This window comes from Bipolaris sorokiniana, assembly GCF_000338995.1.
Source record: "Bipolaris sorokiniana ND90Pr unplaced genomic scaffold COCSAscaffold_4, whole genome shotgun sequence".
NCBI classification, from domain to species: Eukaryota; Fungi; Ascomycota; class Dothideomycetes; order Pleosporales; family Pleosporaceae; genus Bipolaris; species Bipolaris sorokiniana.
In genome coordinates this window covers 995663-1021203 of record NW_006911898.1, presented here as the reverse complement: position 1 = coordinate 1021203, position 25541 = coordinate 995663, and the positions used below count along the sequence as shown (strand labels likewise).

Sequence of the window (25541 nt, the reverse complement as noted above, 5' to 3'; positions counted from 1 at the left end):
CACAAAAGCCACAGATAACCTTTCACTATTAGCAACATAACTTGATGTGAATAGCAATAGACTTACACAACGACAATCCTTCAAAACATACACAAGGCTGGCTTTTCCGCTACCTACTTCAAGTATTCTTGAGCATATAGCGCAGTGTTCTGCCTCGGTGGTAAGATCAATGCAAAGTGCTTTTCGCGTGGAGGGCATTACTAAATGGAAAGATAATATAGCCTGATGTAGTTTGTTGACCTTGTAACATATATAGTTATACGAGGATTTTGAAAAGATACGTTACGTAGATTTAGGTGCAGATTGCATATAGATAGTCAATATCAGACACGTACGAGCCTTATAACCTTTGTCACAATGCGCGCTAAGAAGCAAATTGAGGGAATATGTATTTGGAAGCCATACTATCTACACTTGGCGGTTCTAGTAGCGGTGTACTTTGGACCCCGGCCTTACAGAATGCTCAGGCAGTTCGGCGAGCGCTTCGATATTGGGAGCCTCCTTAGCGTGAAGGTCACAACTATAGTGTACACAATTGGATATATTCTTGTTTGCACAACTAGCGTAGTAGTTGTGATGGACATTAATAACTGGGCTGCTGTCCCTTAAAGCTATCTCTAGTAGGCGTTGAGTTTTGGCACATGTCTTTCTTGAACAGACTTGAACATCTTGAACGTGTTGGGCGCCGCTAGATCGGCGTTTACCGCAGAGTAAACAAAGATTTTGTCTGGTATTATGAGACATGAGACTAGTAAAAAAAAGCCCAAAAATAAGGGCTTATCGGGGCTGGGAATGCTTTAGCGCTTAAAATGCTGTAAGATAACTTTTGGTCAGTAGTAGGAAGTCTCGTTCTTATACCTATGATACAGTCATAGATGAACGTGACCTCATTTCTAGATTTAGGAACATTATAAAAGCTAGTGGCTGTAGTAATCACTCTTGAAATTATAGCTATCTGTTATAATTGCTAAGGCACTAGTTTAGATTAATACTCACCTCAATAGGCACACCTACACTCGGGACACACAAGGCCATCAACTCGCTCCCTTTAATCTCAAAATCAGTACAAAAATCATAGAGAAACCCTAGGGAGTTACTGTCTTGATGATGGAGGCGCGTTTTAGAAGTTCCAAAGGCTAGCCCAGGAATAAGACCGAGAAAGATGTAGGCGGAAACAGAAACAGTAGTTAACTAGTGCAGTACATTATGATGACTTTTAAAGATTGCAAAGTATGCTAGTTATCAAGGGATAGTAGTGACTAAGGCGGAAAGTTTGGTGTGCATCTCGCTTGCAATTTATATTCACTCATTCAGTACCATGAACGCCAGCCAATTTTGGCTCCTCTCTGAAAACCCTAAACTAACTAGGCATGCTGAAGCTTAGTTTTACATTTTCCATTCGCCTGGTTATCCCTAGCATGTCATAGAGGCATCGGTGCTTATTTCCTTGCTCTGGACGACATTACGACTCTTCACCATCTATAATGATCTAAAAAAACCCGCCATGGCTTACGTACTATGTAGTTAGTCTTGCGCAGTTGAAAAAAATATTGCTACCAAAATCAACGCAGTGACCACGCCCAAGCTCGTCAACCACAATCTAAGCCTTGAGCGCGACCGTTAGCGTTATAATATTCAGACAAGGCACCACTAGCACAAAACGAACAGTAGCTTGGGGCTGCGCTTACGGCTTGACCCTAAGTTAGGGTTACGACAGTGGTGAGCATTTCCTAGTAAACTACTTAGCATAGGGTGAGAGAATACTTTCAGTAGTTATGTCGGCTGCTCTGAAACCGACGGTATTTTATAAGCAACAATAGCAAACACATATATTCTAACCAGACACGCATACCAAGATTATTGTGGGCAACAGAAGGGGCCGTCTTGAATGCAACTATTACTCTCACGAGAAGTCTCCACCTTGTTATTCGCTGCTCTGCACTCTTCCCCTAGCTTTTCTGCGTCCTTCCTTACTAAACCAACCGAGAGGTTATTATTGCCTTTCAAAATCACATTTGCAGCGAAGAAGAATGGGTGTCCTAGAAGAGCACCATGTGGTTCCGAACTTTCTTCGAGCCTTCCTGGATCTAAATGCAATACTAGTTATTTCCTTATAAGTCAACGGTAAAAACCAATCTAAACTTACAATACTCATCATTAATTAATCCTTGAGGCTTGAAGAACGCACCCGGGATTTTAACTTCGTAATTTCTTTCCCCAATATACAGATAAAGATCAGGAAGCACTCGATGTTGCGGAATGAGATAAAGTCCATCTTGGTAAATGTGACCTGGCACCATCGAGTAATAGGCTTGTACAATCTTGGATGGAAGCCATAGGGAAGTGGAAGCAGTATCCAAGCTAGCACGAAAGTCTGCTATTGATGCTTCTTGTCTATTTCGCTGTTTGCCAATTGCAAATTTGGTTATCGGTAATCTCCAACGATTTTTGTCCAGTCCTTCCCAAAACTGAACTTCTTCAGGTCTGTAAGGCATGGTTCCGAATGTATATTCTCCTATGCCATTGAATTTAAGGTCGGCGACAAATACAGGCTTCGGGAGAGCAGGTGCTAATTTTGCCCAGAAGGTAAGGAATTCCCGTATTGCTAGCCAAGATTAGCCATGCTCGTGAGTTCTGAGGAAATGGTGAAGAACGAGCACTTACATCCGGCACCGTAGTGAGGTTGCAAACCTAGTATGCCCTCCATGAGGTCGCTCTCAGCTATACCTTTTTGACCTTCGACGGATGATAATATGAATACAAGTTGTTCATTCTGGCTTGTTTCGCCGAATCCTACATTAGCTAGAACAGCTTTTTGGTATGTAACCTTAAGCCCATCTCCATAAGTGGTTGAGGAACCTTTTGTAGTCAAAAATGTAATAATATCTGGCCCTGGGTCATATACGTTGCGACACCCACGACTCGATTCTGGGACGGTTGTAGAATAAAGCCAACTAAATATTGTTATTCTAGAAACGATTCTGAGGGTGCTAATAACACATGCGTTACTGAGCTGTGTGTATCCAAACTCACGCTAAATGAGCCGCTTCCTACTTGTATTTTGAAAAAAGGGTAAACTCCTTTGGATTCATCTGTTTGACGTAGAATGAAAGACCGGACTTTGTTAGACATTATGTGTGGTTTGGCTAGCTAATGTGACAAGTGGATTATATAGAAAGGTTTGGGACCTGGGAGATATATAAATGAGCTGCCACCTAAATCTTTGGCGAAGCACGGGCTATATAAGGCTCGGTGTTAGAGGCGGCTTATCGTATATTCGCCAACGGCTAAGCTTATGGTATACACTTTCGTTGCAACTGCGTTAGTTACGTACCGTAAACCACCTGTGGTTATCTGATCTATCTTAGTGTCCTTCTACATTCACAAAGTCAGCGCTAAACCCCACGACAGCAACGTGTGCGACGTTGCCACGATAGTTAATGTGTTACATAGCATGGCTAGAGATTCTATTGATATATTCGCACAAATGCACCACTTGTGGGCCCACCCAAGTGGTTTTGTACGAATATGATGGCTAACGCAATGCTTGAGATGGTCGCTTACCTCGTACGTCAGTACGTATAGGGTGGGTCCGTGCGAAGTTGAATAGTCAAGATGTAGTATAGTCAGCGCTACAACTATTACATAGGGTGGGTCGCTTTCAGGAACGCCACTTGTTCTTAGTCCCCCGATAATATTGCTTCATGGATGGCTTGCTTAGGCGAAGCTCCTACCAGGTAGTTTCACGGAGAGGCGGTAGCGCGGTGTGTAGCTGAGACAACTAATAGAGTTTTTCGAGACTAACTAGAAGGCATAGAACTAACACAATATAGTAAGTTGCACTTACTTCAACATCTTAGTCGACGGTGTAGCAGCTAACACATTTAACGAAGCGAGCAGGGCAGTCAAATGCATAATGTTATGGAATATCAATAATCCAGATGACCTAGCTATCTCAACTAATAACGTATTTATCTTACTCAAAGCTAGCCTGCACGTGCTCAAGTAGCGGAACTTTAAAGATGCTCTAACTAGATTGGAGTCCAAGAGCTCTAACCCTTTCTTTATTGTCTGAGCCGCATAATCCCCCATCGTCTCCAAGGTCTAGATAGCGGATTTGGCTGCTTTCTGGAAGCGGATCGGCTACGATTGGTGGATTGATGCCTTTGTACCGTGGGGGGTAGCGAATCCACACATTTTGCGGAACATAGCATCGAGACCAGATTGGATGCTGTGAATCCGGTGTTTCTGGATCCTCCTGAAGGTTGGCAATATACATAGGATAACCAGATGGAATTTTGGTTAGGGATCGTGCTGCTATCAACCGGATAGGCGAGCATGACATATAGAACTCTCGATTACCGGATGAGTTCAGCCAGGTCCTGTTGAGTCAGTAGCGCACTGTGACGGAAGAGTCTGACTTACCATGCGAAGATTACCGCATCTCCCCCTGGAAGGGAATCAGGAATATCAAAAGAGTAACTTTGATTAATGTCATAGGAATTTGTAAGTTTACCTTCTTGACCCTTTCGTACACGCACGCAGTTTCCTTCCCAGCTTTGCACGACAATCCAGGTTTCCCCATTATCGTAGGAAAATGATGCCTGGCAAGAGCCTCCTGAATGAGCTGCGCCTGGCTCGTGCATGCTAGCGCCAGTCGTGTTTGTGGAGTCATAAATCCTATGGGCATGCTATAAGCCATGTACCAGAATTGTTTGAGTATGAGCTGACATACTGAAACGTTACCGTACTTCCAGTATACCAAGTGGCATAAGCTTTATGATAAGTCACATCTCTATGATAGCCCTTGCAAGGAAAAGGTTGCTGACCCCAGCCTGGACCTTGGTAGTTTGGATCACCATTCAATGGCATGATCAGCTTTGTTACCTGTGAATCCCAGTGAAAGGGTGCAGGCTTGCCCACAAAGACATGTGAACGAACCATTGCAAATAGCACAAAAGCCCAAGTAGATTTAATTTGCATGCTAAAAGTCTGAAATGTATAAGAGGAAATTTTTAGGCTGTGGTCATATCTAATGTTAAGTAATGCGTCCTGTTTTATATCATGCTCTCAGTCATGCACGTGGCACTTAATGCAAGCTCAGAGGTGGCATACAAGGTTCAGCAACATAGATGACTCCATGGGGGAAGGAGATAGAAATTTCACAGGGATTATATTCTAGCTTAAAACCCCTAACGACCACCACAATACGCTTCTTACAAACAGTAACCAGTATTCTGGTCTTTTTTCAAAGGATGGGACATGCTTGCTCTAAACCACTTTCTCAAAAAAATGAAACCATCGGTCATATGCCAGTCCGTATTCCGCTTCCAGTAACAGGCCAGGAGAAGACCAAAGAATCCCTATGGGACTTGGTAAATGATGGAAAGTTTCAGGCTGAAGTGGTGGAAAGATCATTCCGGGTTTTCTTACATGAAGATCTTCCTGATTATTGGAAACTACAATTTGATCTCTTGGTAGTGTTGAAGTTTGTCTTCGACCGCATTAAACCAAGAAGTGTTACTGTAATCTTTCCGAATAGGCCACTACGTTACCCCACTGGAGATACCGAAGCTCTTTTGAAACTAGCAAGTATTGAGACTCTCCATCAAGGGATCCAACTATGGACTGAATATTTAGCGCAAACCGGCAGCTTGCATCTTGAGAATTCCGACTGGCAGAGTGCTTTCCAGAAAACGCGCGAAGGCTATCGCTTCAATCTAATACAGACTGAAGACAAAATTTTCTTTCAAGACAACGACACGCACTCACAAGAGCTTCATACAGGCAAGAACAGAAGAAGCGCCACTGAAGAGATGACTAAAACAATTCAAGATGTTTACAGCAATTACAATTTGGTGGAAGAATCCTCTCATGAGGCTTTGAAGGAAAGAATAAGCCAAAAAGCGAGAGACCTTCTTCCACGGTATATGGAACCTGTTCCTCTTGATTTCGCAGTCCATAACTACGAAAGCCTGATGAGGACATCTTACGATGCCGGCACGGGTATTGGTTTGACAAATGTTGCACTCCAGGCATTCACAGATGCCAAAGAATCCTCAAGAGGTGGACTTGGCTCTAAGATTGACATTATCGTCGTCAAGGGTACAGTACCACGAGCTCATGTAGGATTTCTGTTAGAGACCAACATCGAAGTTCAAAACAACATCTACACAAGCAAAAAGAGTAAAAAGTTGCAGGCAATGGATTCTTGTGGCATTTGCTTTGCCATCTTGCCCAACACGGGGGCTGGTGATATCTGGAACAGGTTGAGCTACCGCGGCAACCGCAACAGAGGCTTTTGCAATTCTGTTGAACTGCCTACCAATATCTCGCCGCATGCTGTCACTGGAGAATTTGTGCGAAGAATGGTGCTTGGCTCGGCATATTCAACCGCTTTATAGATATTTGGAGGGACATTCGGTATGAGTTTTACTTACTTTATGAAATGTCTGCTATATTGAGTATCTATGGTTATATATTTACTATAATCTTCCCGAAGATAGTATTTGCAGCACATATATTCATACAGATGCGGATTTAGCAACGAAGCGTAGATAGCCTCCTTTAATTTATTGTTCTCTTACTTATTCTCCTCTCTACCACTGAGCGCATGGAGTAGTGAACAATTGCCTTGTGGAAGCGATTCAATATAGCCTCGGGATCGTGGGATATCTGTAAGAGCTGCTCTCTCTTACTTTCATTCAAGCTTTCATAAGCCACCCACGTAGGTTCCCACTGTATCCAGACTTTGCCTGACTCCTCGTGTACAATGTAGCCCCGATGGCTGGAATAAGTTTGCTGTAGATAATAAAAAAGACCCTTAGTCATTCGGGCGACTTTCCAGTATGCTAGGAATGCTGGGAAACGGCTACCCGCGTTTAGATATGGGGGTAAAGCCTTCGCCGCGACATATCCAAGCAAACCAGGTCGATCTTTTCGGACCTCTATAGGAAACTCATGAAGTAGTTCTTGGGGGGAGGATTGAATTGACTTCCTTTCAATGGTAGGCTCCCAGGAAATGAGTAGCTCGTTTTCGCCTCGAGCGTGGACAAGCCACCCCTGATTTCCATCTTGACGAAGTGCATGGTACTCACGTGTTGAAAGCCATGAACTTTCCCAAAATATAAGCACATTCAGGCGGTCAATACTAATAGCGCCTAAACAAGGCCATGCATCTTCGTTAATTGTATTGCTGCCAGGTTCAGTCTTCATCTCGCCGTTTGGACAACAATCTAGTAGCGAAAACATTCAAGAAATGGCTGTGTTGGGTCGGCGAGGAAATGTGTTAGAGTTGGGGATAAGAGCGTTATATAAAATGAAAAATTAAGTAGTTACCTAATATATTTGATAAACATTATTACACTCGAAAAAAGGCACGCTAATCTAAGTGCGTATGAAATCATATTCTACTGCATAAAGAATTGGAGCGGTTTACTCCGAAAGCTATCCGGATCACGCCCTTGGAGATCAAGGTCATGGGTCAGGGTATTCGAGATGAGATCAAGAACAGCCTTTGGGACTGGTTCTAGCAGCTCCGGCCTAGCCTGCAACACCTCGCCAAACCAAGCTGCCTCCACTAGCGTCAATTCATCTATACTACTCAATCATATTAGTAGAAGTTTGACTAAATATAGAATTGTATCTTACTCTTTTAGTTGAATAGGCTTACTAAGAGCCTTCTCCTCAAGCTCCTCAAGCTCCAATCCAAATTGAGTCACACTTAACGAAGGCAAATCGGATCCGAAGCTTGGAAACAAAATAAGCAAGGCTGGATCTAAGGATCTCCAGCCTCGCAGAACATGGTGTAGTACTCTCCCGTCTTTAATGTATTTATTTATATTGCGTCGGATTCGCTTTTCATTCCCGCCATATTCTTTGACGATTTTCTTTGAAATCTCATCTTTGACCATATCAGGAGCCCGCCTCTTTCTCTCTGAAGGACTAAGATTTTCGTAAACTCGATGTATTTCTTCAGTATGTGGAGTAGGGGGCAGTATCTCAGAAATACCCTGCTTGAAGCTAGTAGTCCGTTTTCGAGCCAAGACTCTTCGCCTCTCTTGTGTGCTATTGCGCTTCTCCTCCTGCAGCGCTTTGACAGCGCGCAGATATGTCTCAAAGTAGCAATATTTAATATATCTATTTCTGGCAACCAAAATATGACTTTGGCTTTCTTGTCTGTCCAAGTAGATGTGGATGTGGAATAGTTTGTCGAAGATGGGTTGATCTGTTCGTGAATAGGTTTGGCATTCGTCTTTCCTGGTACAGGCCAGTTTGAGTGATTCAAGAATATGGGGAGATCCGATCTCGTTCACACATTGCAAAATGCGTAGACAACGCCCGCGATTTATCTCAGAAGGCTTCCGGAGAAGTGATTCCCGTAACGCTTCGAGCTCGAAGTTCTCTAGATTTGGTACGAAAACCTCGCCAGTTTGTGATTGTGTCTCTAAGCGGGCCAGCTTCCATTGAGGATCAATGTGTTCAGGCCCTGTAAGTTTACTAGGGATGCCAGACTTTTCGAGGACATAATCGCGTTGATAGGGCGCTAACAACTCCTCTAGAATACGTATGCGTAAGTCACGAGAGGATGGGACGTTCTGGAGGGGCCGGTGCTGAAAGTAGGCTTCTGCTATCCAAATCGATAGTAGTGTACTTTCCATGTGCGGCTCAATGCTTCGTGGCTAAAGAAGGTCAGTTAGTGTCGGGAGTCGAGTGGGTGATTGGCCTACATCAGTATATTCCGTCCTCCATTCAGGACGTACTAGCCACGAAATCTCAAGAGATGGTAGATCCCATGTTTCGCTATCAAGAATGAAGAGCGTTTTACTCGTCTCTAGCCCTACCACAAGCAGAGGCGAAGGGTCTTCGTTTCTGCGTACGATTGCTACAAAATCGGTACAGGTACTTCCTTCTACCGCCTCTGGATCGAATGCACCAGAACAAAAATCAATAATGAGAATTGGACCGGGCAGTAGCGTATACAATATACCATGGAGGAGTCTTGACGTAAGGGGCGTCTCTTTCACTAAGGGTGCTAGGACCTCCTGAACATCAATACAATCTGCATCCTCTGCAGTTTCGTGCGGAAGGCGGAAGCCCAAACGACAAGCGAGATCCACATAGCCTTGAACTGTCGGATCATCGTCAAAATGTTCTGTGTGACTTTGGTTGGTCAGATGTTGTTCGTCAGGGTAGGTGGCGGTCTCTTCGACGTCTCTCTGCACCTCGTCATGTACAGAGGTAGAATACAAATCTCCAAATGCTTCATTGAAAAATTGAGGTGAGGGTAAATTATTGAGAATATCCACTCCAAACTCTTCTCCACTAAAAAGTGAATCTGAGACATCCTGCTCGATTAAGCCTAGATGTGGCTGATGGACCAAACTAGAATGTGAAAGCTCGGGAAACTGCTGATTTTCAACATCTTCTGGAACCTCCAATGATTGGTATAGAGCAGTGGCACTAGTTTCCTGATAAGCCTGGCCAGTTGAGGCTTCATCGAGGACCTGCACTGGCTGTACATCCGTACACTCATCCTGCTCGTTACTAACCAGCCTTCGCGTATAGGGCGAATGAGAGGGTACGTATTGCTCTATCCGATGCCTCAGTTGCGATATTTCATTCTCACAATTCCTCTCAAGAAGGATTTTGTCCGCTTGGCTATCGTTGTCGACGGGCAACAAGCCCGGATGATTCATCAGAATCTCTGCTGCAGCATCCCTCGTTTCGTGTTCATCATCGTTTTCTTCGTAGAGAATTGGGGAGCGTGTCCCATAGTCTTGACTACTGGACTCAGACTCCGTCTCATCTTCAGTGACAAACAGCGAGCCTGCTGAAGCATATTGGGGAGCGGATGCGATGCGGCGAGAAGACCTTCGCACCCCTTGATTAGCACCACCCACACATGCAGGCTGTCGATGGGTTTGCATGCTCGCTTGGCTAGCTCTCCTGATGGACATTTTCTGCTGAGCGTCCTTCTTCAAGTAGTCGAGCGCATTTATCAGGGCTACAAGTTCATCATAGTCGATTGTATCGCTTATTTGCAACCAATTGTCTGCAAAACGCTTTATCTTATTAGATAAATCAGCCATGGCACGTTTTTGTTAGAATTTACACACCTTGATCAAGGCTAGGGCTGAAGATAAATGACCGTTTGGCGCCATTATGTCGGCGAATTGAATAGGCGAATTATGCACAGGGTCAGCAGGAGGCATTGTACAATTAAACGTGCTTCATCAGAAAAGTCTTCCTAGCCAAGAGCAATTCCCTATCTTCCGTCGCTGCCTGTCTTCCGTCGCTGCCTGTCTTCCGTCGCGCTAGTCCGGCTCGGAACGGATGGGTTTACTTGTAAGCCAATAACACTAGCTTTTTCTATATATTACTAATTTTGGTTTAGCGTAACAAGCACGACACTTCAAAGTGCTCCTGCTTGTTACGCTAGTCCTTTTTTAAAGCATGTTGTTCGAAGACAGATCTTTGCCCCTCAAACTATGGTGACTATGTAGAACAGCCTCTTCTGGTTTAGCGTAACAAGCACGACACTTTGAAGTGCTCCTGCTTGTTACGCTAGTCCTTTTCTAAAGCATGTTGTTCGGAGACAGATCTTTGCCCCTCAAACTATGGTGACTATGTAGAACAGCCTCTTCTGGTTTAGCGTAACAAGCACGACACTTTGAAGTGCTCCTGCTTGTTACGCTAAGCCATTCCTAGAGCATGCCGTTTAAAGAGATCAGCTCGAAGAGTCTTTGTCGCTGAGAACTTATCTACTTCATGTTAAAGCTCATTGCGTTGGAACTGAACATCCGGCTAAAGCGATGGATAATACTTTTGAACAATCGTTCACCAAAGCTCAGCAGCTCCAGGGTATCTCTTTGGGCTCATTCATAGCATCAGTCTCCTTTTCTGCAATTATATTCACACTAGAAGTTCTTGCGTTTCTTGCCATCCGCAAGCGATTCCCTGATTTCTAGTAAGTTCAAAGCTTTCTATCAGATCTAGCGCTCATGATCACAGCACTACTATTCCAAATCATCAAAATAGTACGTCTGAGAGTTGGAAAGAATACATTGCAACCAATTTGGTTCGATTTGACCGCCGCCACGAGCATTTCGATAGATACTTCTTCCGCCGGTACCTGCGATCACTAGCTGTTATATTTACACCCGCTTTGATACTTATACCACCCATTCTTATTCCTTTAAACTACACTCAGGGGAAAACTGCTGTTCTTGGAGTAAGTGGACTTGATGCGTTAGGGTGGTCCAATGTTGGCCTTGATCAGGCAGATCGTTATTGGGCTCATCTCATCCTTGGTTTGCTTTTTATCGTACATGTTTGCTGGGTTATCTGGAACGAGCTTGCATTTTACGTTGCAACCTGGCAAAGCTCACCATACGCGGCTTTGTGCACAGTGCTCATCGAATCCATACCCGACGATTGGATGTCCGATAAGGCACTCACATCTCAGCTGGAGGTCTTCCCTGGCGTAGTTACTGCAATCTCTTTCAATCGTGACTATAGCTTAATTTCCCGTTTAGCAGAGAGACGAGAACGCTTAGCCCGATCTCTCGAGATAGAGGAGATTTCCAAGATAAGGAAGGCCTACAGGGCAGGCATTCAGAAACGAGACCAGAAATCAAACTTTACCAAGAAACCTAGACCCGCAAGCTACAAATCACGCAGCCTTTTAAACGTCTTCGCCTGGTTGGAACATGAAAAAGTTGATACCAGCATAGCGTATAGAGAGGAACTTCTTAAAACTAGTGAAGAGATGGAATTTTATCGTGCAGCACGAGAGAGATTCCCCCTATTGCGATCCGCCTTTATTACCTTCGCCAATCCACTGGCCGCCAACATGGCGTGTCAAACAGTGATTCATACTAGTTCAGGTTATATGACACCCCGTACGATACCTTTGTCCGTTGATGATGTGATATGGAGCAATGTCAACATCACCTGGAAGGACAGAACCATACGCACTGTCCTTTCAAACACGCTTATTATGGCAACGGCCACTGCTTGCATTATACCAGTAGCCCTGGCAGGGCTCCTCTCCCAGATCATCTACATCACCCGCGCGGTGCCTTGGCTTAGCTGGATCAACGAGCTTCCGGAATTCCTCCTGAGTTTACTCCAGGGTGTACTGCCTCCCTCATTAGTGGCCGTTTTGATGAAAGGATTCGTCGTCGTATTAGAATACCTTGTCAAAAAGCAGGGCATCTCTTCCAAGAGCCATATTGACCTCAAGATTCAAGATTATTACTTCTATTTCCTCTTTCTCCAAGTTACTCTCGTAGTTTCGTTGTCTGCAGGACTTACCGCTATTGCCAACGAGATGAAACATGGAGCTTCGCTGGCTGGGACATTGGCCAAGAATCTACCAAAAGCAAGCAATTACTTCCTCTCCTATATTCTTTTACAGGCTCTTTCAATTAGTGCGAACTCTCTGTTAAGATTTGATCGCTTGATAGGAGACTTTGTACTTGGCCCAATTTTTGATAAATCAGCCACTCAGATCATGACGAGAAGAAGGGGCCAGGATCTCCAATGGGGCACTTTTGTACCTCTCTTTACAAATCTCTCCTGCATCGGTAGGTCTTGGGTTGAAAAAATGCGTCCGGTAGCACATGCTAAGATAAACAGGATTTCTCTACGCTATCATCTCTCCGATTATCATTCCTTTCCAGGTTCTTGTTATAAGCTTGTTCTGGATCATCTACTCCAGCTCAAGTATTCTGACTACTGAGCGGGATCACGGGGGTCTCTTCTATCCCAAAGCCATAAAACATCTCTTAATGGGCTTGTATCTAATGCAAGTCTGTCTTATTGCTCTGTTTCTTCTTGTACGAGACTCGCAGGGCAATGCCAAGTGCATTGGACAGGCATGCGTCATGCTTTTTGCTACAGGACTGACTGTAGTATACCATCGCTTGCTTTGCCGAGCATTCGATCCGCTGCTGAGCTTTTCCCCCACTGCACTCAGCGAGGGTCTAGCCAAGAAGGCAATGCCATCCCCTCCTTTTCTCCACAAGGCCCTTACATCAATTCCAGTGATTAGCATCCCCAGCGATGATCATGGGATCAGCTCTACTCGAGGACTGCAACTCAGAGAGGAGCTAAAAGGCGTGGTAATATCTGATACGGACGCAACTATAACTGTATCAGGCAAGATCTACTTGAACTAGATATTGCGGGAACAAGATCCTAGGGTCTTTTCTGCATGGACTTAGTATTTGAAACCATTTCTTTTGGATAATATAAATGTGTAATGTAAACTTTATGCAACGATCTCCTGTGTCGCATGCACAGATCGTGCGTTCATGCTCAATCGCCTCATATGTACCTGAGTCATGTCTTGTAGCGCGCGCAAATCTAGAGCCATTCCAGGAATCCTTGCGCGAATTCAGGGGCTCGGGATGCAACGGTTCGAACGGAAGACTGACGAAGGAAGTGACCGTAATTGCCGCTGTGCATGGGTTGGGAAAGTCGGATATCGTTTCTATTGGTGTTGCAAGCGCTAGGGATTGATAGCGTATGCGCTAGGGCAGGCTTGCCGCGCCACAGTACAGCCGAATAGACGAAAATGGCCGAACAAATGATCGTCTCATGTGAGCATTCCGTTTTACGGGAGGCCTCTTGAGATTCACAGAATAGGCCGGCATCCGAGATAGCCAGGCAACGGCATACCTTTCCGCCAATTAGTAGCCCTGCGAACACTGATGTGAGCTGCCAACGAGGGCCACGTAGACTGATCGCTACAGCTTGTGTTTTCTATTCCAGAGTTTTCAGTCACTATATATACTATTATGGTGCGGATAGAATGCAAAAAGCTCCTTCATCTTGCTTTACTGTGACCTCCGTAATCAATCTCAGAATGAATCTACACGAGAAAGGCGACGTCGAGGTTCAGATTCAACAATCTCGGTTTTTCATCTCTTCCTCAGTCATGTCAGAAACGTCACCGGAGTTCAAAAAGCTTTTCACCACGCAAAGCGGCACGTTGCGTAAGAGTATCGAGCTCCCTGATGAAGATCCTGAAGCTTTTTACTTGGTGTGCCAGTCGGCTCATGGATCTTTTATACCGCAATCTCATATATCGCTGCAAACACTTGTGAATATGGCTGACGCCATTCAACGATACAAGATCCCCACTACGTCGCGCGTACACCATACCGTAGCGTATAGTTTCATCACACAAACCCTAAGGCCAGAGACGATTTCTACGCCCAAACTCCTTATGCTTATTCGCGTAGCTAAGGTTTTAGGCCCTACTAAGTACCATCAATTACTCCAAGATGTCTTTTTTGTCCGTCCACTTCAACTAGGGCCATTGCCTACTAAGCATTTTGCTGGTGGTCAGGATACAGATTGTGTTGTACTGTTAGGTACGTAATCTGTCCTAGCAAGCGCGATGAGGGTTACTAAATCTCACAGCAAATCTGATGCTTCGAGGTGCAGCATGTCGCTCAGAAGTAGCAAGCAGACTGTTAAGTCCGCCGGGTTCCAGCGAAGCTCTCCATCTACGCGAGAAAAACGACTTAGCTATATGGATCTTGAAGGAAGACCCAAGCCTACAAGAGATAAATACTCGACTTCGAAGTTTGCGAAGGGCTGTAGATCTTCAGAGAGAACAGCTGCTGGACGCTAGTGGAGCAATCGAGGAAGCGACTACCGATATCAGCCGTTACGTCCGCACTACTATGGGAAATGCTCTGAAAGCTGGAGACAATCTCACAGAAGAGGTCTTGAAGCTAGATACATGCCATGAAGTCAAACGCCTAAACGTCCGGATTGCAGAAGACAACCGGACAGCGAGGGAACTAGCGGATGCTGATGATCTGGACCTGGAGCGCGTTTCCTCTAGCAGCACACAATTTGAGAATATGGAAACTTATGGCGAATCTATGGAAAATTTGCCTGATGGCTATTTAGAATTCGAGGATGACGAGTCTGTGGCTTCTGCCAGAACAGTGTAAGAGCATATGCTCTACGTGGGAGACGTCTTAAAACTCGAAAACTTCACACAAAATACCGATGCAATATAATTTCATTACCTTTAGCTAGATGCTTGGATTCCCATTCTCAAAGCTAAAAGAAACTACATCTCTGATAACTTGTATGACTATAGCCATCGGCGCAATCCTGCCGCCTCCGCTGGGTCTACCTCCGCAAATGACGAAAACTCTTGTAGGTCCAGCGTACTTCCTAGAAGATCATGGTCCACTTGTGCTAAGTCGTATTCTGTTAATGGCAGATCTAGTTGCATCGAAGGCGCCATGAAGCTACTCCATTGAGGCTCACTTGCAGCAAAGCTTAGAAGTGATGAGGTTTCTGGCTGTGATTGTGGTAGAGAAAAAGTAGGTGCGGTGCTCAGCAATGTAACCTGATGCTGCAACTGGTCGGAAGTGGTTTCCACGCACACAGGGAGTGTATCAACATATGCCACAATGTCTTGTAAGAGTGGGCGATCGTCTCCCGGGCCCCGTGCCGGCAGCACTGGTATGTTACGACCAGTTTGAATGTATTCGTACAACGTTTGTACTGTATCTCGTAACCTTTTGTTCTGCTCCTCGAGGAGAACTACCCTACATGCAATGTGAGTCGGCTGAACCCACCACTTCCCTGCTCCTAGTGATACTTACATAGATTTTTTATCCCGCTGGTGGTCCGCATCTAGGCTGTAATCACATAATACATTGTCTTTTCGGCATTTATTGCATACACGCTCCCCATCACACAATATTAAGGTAAGTCTTGTACCCGATCGTATTTTCAGTGGCTGAACTCACTTTTGTTTTCTTAAATCGGCATCGATTGCATGCCTGCTTCACTCGTTGCCTAGACCTTTGCATTGTGTCCGGGATCATCTGTAAGCGCGTATCGCATAATATGCAAGAAATCATGTAGGGGCATTATATGCGCCCAACGCAAACTTATGATCGTAGCTGCGTCGCAGTGCTGTGCCACAATCGTGCATGTGGCGACTTGCTAAGAGTTGGGATTACGTGGTCCTTGAAGTGAATACTACTGTGCCACAGTTGATAAGAACATCAGCTGGCTCACCTGAGACGCTACGGGCATATGTCGGCTTAATAAATGTGATAATGAATCATTTGACAAAAGTTAGAATCAAGAATATTTGTCAAGCAAACAGGTATGCTGTCGCCTTGGCTAATCCAAGGCACTTTGATTGCCACACGTAATGCAAGAAGATTCAGATTATTTGCTATTGAGCTGCTTCGAAATCCAAGTCTTGCTATTCTTCTTGCCATACACATAGTATATGTCATTAGGTTGCTTGGATCTTTTACGGCGATGCAAGATCTGAGAGGGATTACAGAGCTTAAGTAGCCCACCCCTATCGAGTAAAGCGAACAAAGGCGCGTCGCCCTGCGCTTGAATAGTGTTTACTACTTTCTCAATATTATATTCAGTTACATCGCATACATGATTCGCCTGGGGAAGCATATTTCGACTCTGGGGCAGATGCCAGAATGTGATGCGGCCACCATGGGGCCTAGCCAGATAATCCGGATATACGGGCACCGAGTAGACAGAGGAAGAACGCAATGATGGTTGGGCCGGCTGGGCCGGCTGGGCCGGTTGGTTCGGTTGAAAGCCTTCGCAGATACTGCTGATAGATGTTGATCCAAATCTCTCAAAGAACGACATGGAAACCAACACAAGCATTCCGTATTCTGTCAACGCGTACCTCGGCTCTTGAGTAATGGCGGTCCATATTGTGGGAAGAAATAGCTCGGGGTGGCTCTTAGGTATCCTTATAGTAGTCGCACTATCGGTCGTCATCAATGGAGTCAGAGCAGGCAGGCGAGGCTCAAAGATCGCTTGGCCAGTCTGACGGGAATGAGCTTCTGTCTCGAACTTATCTGCAGACGCAGAAAACAGATGATTTGGTCGTTCTTGAAGCATGTGAATGCGAATCTGTGAAAGATCTGGATCTTGATTGCATAGAGAAGAGATTTCGGCAGACGCAAAACCAAGTCTGCGTGCAAAGTGGCCAAGCCGAATGATCCATTCTGGACGCTCTAGTTGCTCCCTTTGGCTTTTTCCTTCGTTGTAAGAATTCCATTGGCTTCTCGTGTGGCGAAAAAGATAAAGACAGAGTTGCCAGTACGCATATTTTCCGGGATCGCTACATTCAAAGAAGCGCTCATCGTGTTCACTGTATTGCAATAAACATTGTTGCTTATTTTCCTCACGCTGCTCGTAGCAATGCTGAAGTAGAATGTCTCTTACTGAGGGAAGACGTCTAGATACTGGGCTGAATTCGTCCCTTCGAGGGAATAGCTCACCCGCTGGGAACAACTCTCTTAGAGGAAGCATAATCGGTCCTAATACCTTGACGTGTTTAAAAAACGTCTGGAAGTTTAAGATGAGCCCTTCGACAGTAAGGACTCTTTGAAGTATCTGAGCGCGTACAGCAGAATCGCGTGCGCGATAGAAGACCTGACATGTAGCGAACAAGGTCTCGATCGTTGAACGATCGCGAGAACTCCATAGAGGCGCAAGGCCCCCAAGCTTCTGGGCAGTGTATTCATCACAGAGGTGGGTGTTTCCATCTGTAATTGTATGCCAGATCTCATACATCTGGTTCAGATAGTATTCAATTTCCTAGAGAAGTAAACGATCCGAGTCACTTTGGTTTTAGGGGACCTGTACCTGTCTGCACCGCCAGCTCAGAATCAACGGAAAACATCCAAGCTGAAAACCCATCCATAGGGAGCGAAACGGCTCTAATTTTTCAAGACAGTCGCGAAGCCAGTCATTACGCAGAACTTGATGAAGGCTCTTCACCTTGGCCCCCAGTAACTTCTTCCACCTTAAAGCGACCTCGTAATCTTTTTTACGTTCATAAAACTGAATGTGAAGGAACTTTTCTCCATCACATAGAGGCGCATGTCGCATGTATGACTGGCGAATCTGAACCAGCGCAGATGTAGGTGCGTCTATCTACTGCTCAGCAGCTGATTTCATGGAAAATCGTGATTCTCTTACCTGAACTGTAGAGATCCACGAGCCACCAATCGTCTTGATTTTGCGATCTATCTCGTTTCGCAGTCTCTAATCGAAATCGGCCGTGAAGGCATGGTAACTGAATATCACCGGAAAGAACAAGCCTGGGCGGATATCCAACAGCATAAAGCGCATGCTTGGAGATACCTGCTTCATCCAAACAGTTCTGGTACTCAGAATACCCAATCAAAGCCGGTAAATTATGTTCTACATCAGATATGCAGCACCCAACACAATCGTCGGGATCCGACCCAGATGTACTATAGCATAGATTCAGTAGACGTATTTGAGCAGTACCAAGGTAGTATCGGAATCTTTCAAGCCTTTTACTCATATTTTGACTTTTCTAAGGTATCAGCTTAGGTTCAGCGTCTTTATAAATGTGTCATTGCTAGCACCCTCTTGAAAGTGAGTCTTGCAAGAACCTGCTTATCTCAAAAACTTATTTATACCGACACGGACAAGGCTTTCACGCTTGAGAGAGATACTTTCTTTCATTCAAATCATGTAATCATGCCGCTAGAAAATTATTCAGATTGGCTATACGGCTTTCAAACTGGAACTGATTGGTTCCTAGCGTGTGGGGGCGCCTTACAGCGAGCGACTGCTGGTTTTCGCAATCCTCATGCCCAGTTTCCTTCTACAGTCTTGCTGATTGGCAAGCGTGAGAAAGACGCGGCGCGTCGGGCGCTGCTACAAGGGCATACTCATCCAGAGTCACGCGGTATTGCACAATTGCAGGCAGACAATTCGACATCCTACGATGAATATCCCCTCCAAGTTGCGAGTCTAGATATTGAGAAAGCCTGCAGCAAGCAGAAGCCACTGCAAAATCGTAATGGACATTTGCTTCACAAAGTCACGTGGTTGTCAGAGCATTTATCCGCACCCACAGCAGAGACTTTTGTGGAAATCATGGTTGGCAAGTTATTGACGTTATTCGTTGATGTTATTTGTATTTTTCTTGACGATTTTTCTACCCCTGAGGAAGGGATCCATTTCCTACAAAGATGTGGACATCATAGTAGCATGTCACAAGACTGGAAGCCACAGGTCATCCTTGTCAGTAGTCGCGCGTACAAGCGGAAGGGAAATTTTAGCCTGCCCATATTTAGTAGTATTCAGCGCGTAGTACTGCCGAAACAAAGCCGCAAAACCCTGTCTGCCTCGAGGTATTTCACATTGAAGAAGGTCATCGATTCTAGGGTGAAAATGGTAAGGAAAGGTAGGGATACGTCTAAGATGCTGTACTCAGCCTCTCATCTCAATGCCTTCTTTGAGCTGGCATTAGAACATGTTGCTACATGCGCCTCTGCACCATTCAACTTTATCATCGCTTCACGGCAACGCAATCGAATAGAAAAAGATCTTAGGGCCAATCTACGGCACTTTTTGGCGCTATGCACCACTAATCACGTAAGCAAAGAGGCTACCTTGAAGCACATTGCTTCTGCACTTATGCTGGACAGTCTTCCGCCAGGTATGCATCGTAAGTACTCCAAGCTGAGCTATCACGGTATAATCTTAACCAACAGGCTTCAAACCGTCCTCGGTCTTCGAGTGCCTATATCAATCTCACTGTTATGGAGTCTTTTCATCGCTACCATCCGAACAAGGCTTCTCGCCAACAGCTTCATGTACACAGTTGAAAGTGTTTTTTAGCCAGTTTTGCTGCAAACTTGAGCAAGCCGAGCTTACGGCGGTGCAAATGCACAAGAGAAATCTACAAGATATACCCATCGACTGGAAAACGCTCCAAAGCTCTCAAGTCTGCCTTTATTGCATCTTCCGTAAGCCTGAGCATAGCTTACGTTGTGGACACGCGCTTTGTGATTCCTGCGCTTGCAAATTTGGACTGAAAGGGCAGCAAATGGAATACTCATACCGTATCTTGCAATGCATTTTGTGCCATTCCAACAGCGAGCTGACAATTCGTCTAAAACCACCGACTGCCGGCAGCCGCCTGCTCGTTCTTGACGGAGGTGGTATTCGGGGAATACTCACTCTACGTATACTACAAGCGCTCGACAAGTATCGACAACTTCCTTATCCCATCCACGATGAGTTTGACTTAACATTGGGTACAAGTACAGGTAAGTCTCTCCTCTATCTCGACATCTGCAGATGGAACCACCACTCATCATAAGATGTAGGCGGCCTTATTGTGCTCATGTTCCTCTTACGCCGGAGTCTGGACGAGTGCATCGACATCTTCAGGCAGCTGTCTGAACGTGTCTTCGCTCCTCGTTCAATACTTGGAAATTCCCTGTTCGCGAATACATATGGATTTCTATATTCACTACTTACAGATAGCTTCTACGGGGCTGCCGAGATGGAGGCATGCGTGAAAGAAGCATTCGGATCAAACACTACCCTTTTTGGCTCTAATACATCGAATACTGGTATATCGGGTCCCAAAGTCGCAGTTACTACAATGGCTGTATCTAACTCGAGACTGTGCATCCTCTCTAACTATAATGGAGTTGGAGTAAGAAAAGGTGAAAGGCTACATCCCATCTTTGGATAAAAGACTAATAGACGAATACAGGTTACCGACACTACCGAGCTACTAATGTGAAAGAGGAGGCTCTTATATGCGATGCGTAGGTTATGGTTCCTTCTCTTAGCTTTCAAGCTTATTTTATCCAGAGCTAGGGCTACGTCAGCTGCCCCATCCTACTTCCCAGCAAAGTTTATCCAGGGCATTGGATTTTTACAGGATGGCGGTGCAGGAAAGCATAACAATCCTATTGGTCCCGCAGAGTGGGAGGCGAAAGCCATCTGGAACAATACACCTGACCTAGCTGTCTCGATAGGTACAGGGTTTGCTCGAGATTCAGAGCCACCAAAGACAGTCTCTAGAAGATTGGGTTTTCGTGACCGTTTCTTCTCGCGCCTATTCCGCCTTTTTAACGCCATGCTGAATGCCCAAGACAGCTGGGAGGACCACGTGAATCGTGTCCCTCTCGAGGAACGGCACAGATACTTCCGTGTTAACATAGCGCTTAGCACAGAGCCAAGGCTAGATGATGTTAGCAAGATACCAGATCTAGAAGACTTGACTGCGACATTTCTTCATGGTTACGATTTTTCTAGTATCGCGCAGGCGCTGTTTGCCGCTGCTTTCTTTTTCGAACTCCACCAGAAGCCTACTGCTAATAGAACATTGCTAGTATGCTTTGGTTCTATCCGCTGCCGTAGCCCGGACACGCGTGCGCTAGTTGAAAGAATTCTGCAGGAATACCCAGATGCCTCCTTTACGATAGAAGATGGTACTAGCTTGGGCCATATTGGCGACTCCAGCCTTTGCACTGTATGTGGCCATTACTGCAAGGCCGTCGAGCTCAAAGTGTACCATGCAGAACAGAGCAAATCTATCTACCTGCAGTTTGATCAATCCAACCAAACAAGAATCAGTGGTTTCCCGCAATCCATGTCACATTTCGCAAGAGTCCAACAGCTGGACGCTGAGTTTGGGAGATCAGATCATCAAGCTACGGACTCTATAGGTATGAGTCGTTGTCAGTGTAAAACCAGCAGGAAAAGAAAAAAGGCGATGCCTTTGACAACTAGAATCTCCAAGAGGCGGCGCCCTAACTTCACGTAAGAAAAGATCAATGAAATACACATGTACACTGCATAATGGCTCCGTAAATAGAGGCTTCCAGCTAAACCAAAGAAGAATCATACGCGAGAAAGACCCGTAAGCCCAAAATACCATATAAAGTGGCGTGGTTATTCACTGACTGATTGTACTGTATTTAAACTCGCTCTTAGCAACATAAGCAACAGGACAATATAATACCTTTACACACATACCCACTCATACATCCAATCGAACGCTTCATCTGAGCATATCCGTGTTATTGGTTTACTTATTCAACCTTTGAGCTCGCATTGAAATATGAAGGCTCAACAGACGATACTATCTGCTCTCCAACGTTTGCGGCAGATGTTATCGAGATTGCGGCATAACAGAGCAGATCCCGAAGGCTATAGTCGATTTCTTAATGACAGTATCATTGAAAGAAGGCGATACGAACAAGCACGCCGCAAACAAACAGAAGTTACTTAATTTATTCTATGCTACATCGCTGCTAGATACTCTCCTGATATAAACCTGCTGAGTAAATTGTAAAGTAAGATGTTGTACAACTGATTTATTTTTGCAAATCATTATTAGAACGTGCATACGGAAATAATAGCTAGTAAGGAACACAAGATAAGATTTCTAAAGCCTAGTCTACTAAGCATGTTATGTAGCCCTGTCTGCAGCTCGGTCTTCCTGCTTCATTGCTATCGCTAATAGTTGTGAATACTTCTCGTGAACTTCCATGGACCACGGTACTAAATTATTGACATAGCGTTGAGCTCCTAGTACGCTCGTCTCTATATCATCTAGCCGCTTACAGAACATTTCATGCAGCTCTGAGATATCACGACGCAGCTGTCGCACCTCAGTTTGCACATCGGTTAGCTCCTCGTGTGTTTGAGGCAATGAATTGTCGTTGGTAGCAGGCTTGATAGCAGCTGTGGATTGCTCGAAGCCTTCGTAGGGACTTGACAGCGGAAACGCATTCTCTTCCCAATTGAAATCCCATTCCTGTTCTGGGATAGGCGGTAAACGAGGACTAAATGTAGATGACCCTGTGGCAACTGTTGCGTTTAAAGATGAAAATAACGCCGGTTGCTCAGAGAATAATGCATTTTGATTATTAGAAGCCATGTTTATTAGATGTTAGCTAGAAACCTAGCGAAGGGTGCAAGCACTTATAGCCACTAGTACGGAATTACAAAGAAGCTATAAGCAACAAGTTTACGGCAGTATGTCTTGAGTGTGAAAAACAAGGTCTACCGCTTCCGAATGTATCCGGCGTTTATCTTGCTAGTCAAAGCATTACTGTACTAGGCAATACCATCTCTAACGGAAGTCGACTCTATGTAAAACGATGGTCTTGACTGCGGTCGTGTAGCACCTATCGATCGCGACCTTACCCCGCACACGGTTGCAACGGAGTTTCGCTTGGCTCTCCATGTACATGGTTTGGCATTATGTATGGATCACTTCACGATCGATATGATTGGTAGATATTCGGCGAAACAACTAGTAGCCCCTAATCCTACTGTGTAAATTCAAAGTTCCAAACACTAGTGCAGTGTCTTCCGGCCGAACCGTTCCGTACCTGTCTAGCGGATTAGAAGAAGGGCGTGTCACTCAAAACTAATGAGATAGTTGCATTAAGCGCCAGCAAAAAGTACAAATTGGCCCAATGTAGGAGCGCGTTCGGTCTGGAACCCTAACCATTGGCGTGGAGTAACTTGCTGACGCAATCCCGCTTTTTGGCTTCCGCAACTGTAAATGCTTGGCTACTCTACTAGTCCTTCTACAGCCTCGTTACTATTGTGAGAACTCAGAAAAAAGCGCCTGCTAGTATAGTATTTAGTCTGTTTCTTGCCCAAGTACTTCTCACCTTTAAAGAAGCATTTCCCTTTGGTCGATTACAATGAGTCAGTCACAGCGACATCAAGAATTAACAATGCAATCATCAAAGGTATTTCTGCTATCTCATCAAAGAGCTTATAATTGACTTCAGATAGCAGGAAAATATGGATTCTTGCAACCAAGCATGCTGTGCCAGGGTTGCGGTATACATGACTAACTTGTATAGTCATGGCCAAAGCCAGCTACAAAGCATGTATCAACACCTTCAATTGGCTCAAAGCGAGATAGGAAATACAAGACGGCAAGTCTTAGCGATAGAGAAAGAATTACAACAGGAACGGAAGGCAAGCGAACTCTTTAACCAGCAATTCATAGAGCTACAAGAGTGTCACGACAAACTTTTGAAGGAGTACGAGAGCTGCGTGAAGGTCCAAGAAGATCTCAATAGATCTGCAACAGACTCTCGGACGTTCGCTGATGAGGTGGCTAGGCGAGCCGAAAGCCTGTTGAACAATTCTCGAGCCAGTCTGGCTGGAGGCGACGTGGAGGGCTCACATAATGGTCAAAGTATCAGTGAGATGATTTTAGAGTCAGCCAAGAACGCTCTGCTTGTGCAGGCAATTTCCAGTCAGCATTCGGAGGATGACGAGTTTACCAAGTTGAGGTCAGTTATGGACCAAAATGTGGATTTCCAGTACCATCACATGGAGCTTCGCGAGAAGATCAAAACTCTATCCCAACAAGTCGAAGATGGAAAGAATGAGGTCGCAAGCCTAAATAAGGCTCTCGAAATTGCTACCGAAGATGGACGACGAAAGAAATCTCGACGAGGAAAAACATCAGCTGGGAAGAAGCAGTGACTTCTTTCATCATAATATGCATGAGCATCTGTTTATTATCAAAATTCTACTTCACTGTTATTTCTACGACGTCCCCAAATCAGTAATTACAGATTCTGTTACATGTTCGACCGGGAACACTATGACCTGTGCATTTAAGACAAAAGGAATTAGAGACGCTGTGGGCAAAGCGTTTTTCAAAAAACTGTCCTGCAACATTTTAGTATTATACTATAACTTCAACAAAATATAATTACCCTCTTTAATTCTTGATATGATTTTTCAGCGGCGTGGTGGATGAAAGCAAGGAGATCCTGGCTTTGCTGTAGGGTTGAAGAACCCGGAACAACGGACACTAGGTTTTCTAGCATTGTTCCAAAGGCAACAGCCTTATCATCTGCCACTGTTTCTTGCAAAGATGCTCGGTCCAATGCTACGTGCTGTTTAGCGGTTGGAACTCCTTCTGTCAAGTGTTCGATACTTACCAACTTTGACTCGACCATTACTTTCTGAAATTGTAATATCTTCTACACTGATTGAAGGCAAGCAAAGGCCCGCAGTGTACAGAGCGCAGATACCAGAAAGTGTCTGCACTATTATTACTCCATGAATGATTGAACGTGCGATTGCCCTACCTCTACGCTTACGGTTCTCACCTGAGCTAAACCCAGCGGTGGGGAATGAGACACAGCAATCTCAGACAATGGAAGGCCAGGTCTATCGAAGACAGTGAACAAAGAACCTTGAAAACTAAAGACAGACACGACATTGAGAAGATTCGGGTTCGGATCCTCTAAGCCATAAACGGATTTATCAGGGCTACGTCGAATCATCACGACCCGGTATGCGTTCTCAGTAGCACCTGAGGCAATGTCTTGTGCCAAACAATAAGGTCTTTCTCCTTCCGGATCCACGATGTGTATACATTGATAGTGTCTTCCAGGATCTTCATTAAGTGGTATGAAGATTTTGCGCTTTGCTCGAAGGGTTAGCGTAGGCTTTGGGAGCTTACGCTCTATCAGTCCATCTTCACTATAAAGCCTTCGCTTCGGGGCTCTTGGCTCAGTAGAGCCACCCTTTCTGTTAATAGGGTTTGCGTTTTCTACGCCATTCGTCGCCCTTGGAAAGATCGTCAGTCGCCTAGAATCCATATTAGCTGAGACTTTGTGAGCTAGGCGCTTGCTGCAGGCTTAATATAAAAAACCCGTCCGCACATTTGTACCTGC

At 45.0% G+C, this 25541-nt stretch overlaps 12 protein-coding genes across 12 annotated transcripts; 5 read left to right on the top strand and 7 right to left on the bottom strand.

Annotated features, from left to right (window-relative positions):
• Positions 1-1857: 1857 nt before the first annotated feature.
• Positions 1858-3132, bottom strand: COCSADRAFT_353678 (uncharacterized protein; the record flags this gene model as incomplete). Its single annotated transcript, XM_007699727.1, has 4 exons — positions 1858-2087; positions 2147-2605; positions 2665-3013; positions 3034-3132. The coding sequence occupies 4 exons, from the start codon at positions 3130-3132 to the stop codon at positions 1858-1860; spliced, it is 1137 nt and encodes a 378-aa protein (XP_007697917.1).
• Positions 3133-3800: 668 nt separating this feature from the next.
• Positions 3801-4983, bottom strand: COCSADRAFT_24530 (uncharacterized protein; the record flags this gene model as incomplete). The annotated part of the gene is made up of 6 exons (XM_007699251.1): positions 3801-3819; positions 3848-3946; positions 3981-4027; positions 4058-4382; positions 4426-4680; positions 4736-4983. The coding sequence occupies 6 exons, from the start codon at positions 4981-4983 to the stop codon at positions 3801-3803; spliced, it is 993 nt and encodes a 330-aa protein (XP_007697441.1).
• Positions 4984-5816: 833 nt separating this feature from the next.
• On the top strand, positions 5817-6404 carry COCSADRAFT_169358 (uncharacterized protein; the record flags this gene model as incomplete). The annotated part of the gene is made up of 1 exon (XM_007699726.1): positions 5817-6404. One exon carries the CDS (start codon positions 5817-5819, stop codon positions 6402-6404), a length of 588 nt encoding a protein of 195 aa, XP_007697916.1.
• Positions 6405-6567: 163 nt separating this feature from the next.
• On the bottom strand, positions 6568-10097 carry COCSADRAFT_353673 (uncharacterized protein; the record flags this gene model as incomplete). The annotated part of the gene is made up of 4 exons (XM_007699725.1): positions 6568-7235; positions 7439-7579; positions 7673-8488; positions 8828-10097. Coding segments are annotated over 4 exons (2895 nt in total), but the record flags the coding sequence as incomplete, so codon positions are not given.
• Positions 10098-10814: 717 nt separating this feature from the next.
• COCSADRAFT_169357 (uncharacterized protein) lies at positions 10815-13184 on the top strand (the record flags this gene model as incomplete). Its single annotated transcript, XM_007699724.1, has 3 exons — positions 10815-10969; positions 11014-12594; positions 12725-13184. 3 exons carry the CDS (start codon positions 10815-10817, stop codon positions 13182-13184), a joined length of 2196 nt encoding a protein of 731 aa, XP_007697914.1.
• Positions 13185-13873: 689 nt separating this feature from the next.
• COCSADRAFT_169356 (uncharacterized protein) lies at positions 13874-14975 on the top strand (the record flags this gene model as incomplete). Its single annotated transcript, XM_007699723.1, has 2 exons — positions 13874-14384; positions 14434-14975. The coding sequence occupies 2 exons, from the start codon at positions 13874-13876 to the stop codon at positions 14973-14975; spliced, it is 1053 nt and encodes a 350-aa protein (XP_007697913.1).
• Positions 14976-15121: 146 nt separating this feature from the next.
• Positions 15122-15851, bottom strand: COCSADRAFT_353660 (uncharacterized protein; the record flags this gene model as incomplete). Its single annotated transcript, XM_007699722.1, has 3 exons — positions 15122-15584; positions 15642-15658; positions 15789-15851. The coding sequence occupies 3 exons, from the start codon at positions 15849-15851 to the stop codon at positions 15122-15124; spliced, it is 543 nt and encodes a 180-aa protein (XP_007697912.1).
• Positions 15852-16218: 367 nt separating this feature from the next.
• Positions 16219-17970, bottom strand: COCSADRAFT_353659 (uncharacterized protein; the record flags this gene model as incomplete). Its single annotated transcript, XM_007699721.1, has 2 exons — positions 16219-17631; positions 17674-17970. Coding segments are annotated over 2 exons (1710 nt in total), but the record flags the coding sequence as incomplete, so codon positions are not given.
• A 576-nt stretch (positions 17971-18546) lies between these two features.
• COCSADRAFT_169355 (uncharacterized protein) lies at positions 18547-22108 on the top strand (the record flags this gene model as incomplete). Its single annotated transcript, XM_007699720.1, has 4 exons — positions 18547-19522; positions 20187-20521; positions 20615-21542; positions 22017-22108. The coding sequence occupies 4 exons, from the start codon at positions 18547-18549 to the stop codon at positions 22106-22108; spliced, it is 2331 nt and encodes a 776-aa protein (XP_007697910.1).
• Positions 22109-22269: 161 nt separating this feature from the next.
• COCSADRAFT_353652 (uncharacterized protein) lies at positions 22270-22782 on the bottom strand. The gene has a single exon (XM_007699719.1). The coding sequence runs from the start codon at positions 22757-22759 to the stop codon at positions 22289-22291; it is 471 nt and encodes a 156-aa protein (XP_007697909.1). The 5' UTR covers positions 22760-22782; the 3' UTR covers positions 22270-22288.
• Positions 22783-23727: 945 nt separating this feature from the next.
• On the top strand, positions 23728-24336 carry COCSADRAFT_83987 (uncharacterized protein; the record flags this gene model as incomplete). Its single annotated transcript, XM_007699718.1, has 1 exon — positions 23728-24336. One exon carries the CDS (start codon positions 23728-23730, stop codon positions 24334-24336), a length of 609 nt encoding a protein of 202 aa, XP_007697908.1.
• Positions 24337-24399: 63 nt separating this feature from the next.
• On the bottom strand, positions 24400-25466 carry COCSADRAFT_24519 (uncharacterized protein; the record flags this gene model as incomplete). Its single annotated transcript, XM_007699250.1, has 4 exons — positions 24400-24525; positions 24573-24748; positions 24801-24903; positions 24963-25466. The coding sequence occupies 4 exons, from the start codon at positions 25464-25466 to the stop codon at positions 24400-24402; spliced, it is 909 nt and encodes a 302-aa protein (XP_007697440.1).
• Positions 25467-25541: the final 75 nt, after the last annotated feature.

Coding starts and splice junctions, on each gene's coding strand:
- COCSADRAFT_353652 (XM_007699719.1), bottom strand. CDS start 22,759: ATGGCTTCTAATAATCAAAATGCATTATTCTCTGAGCAACCGGCGTTA.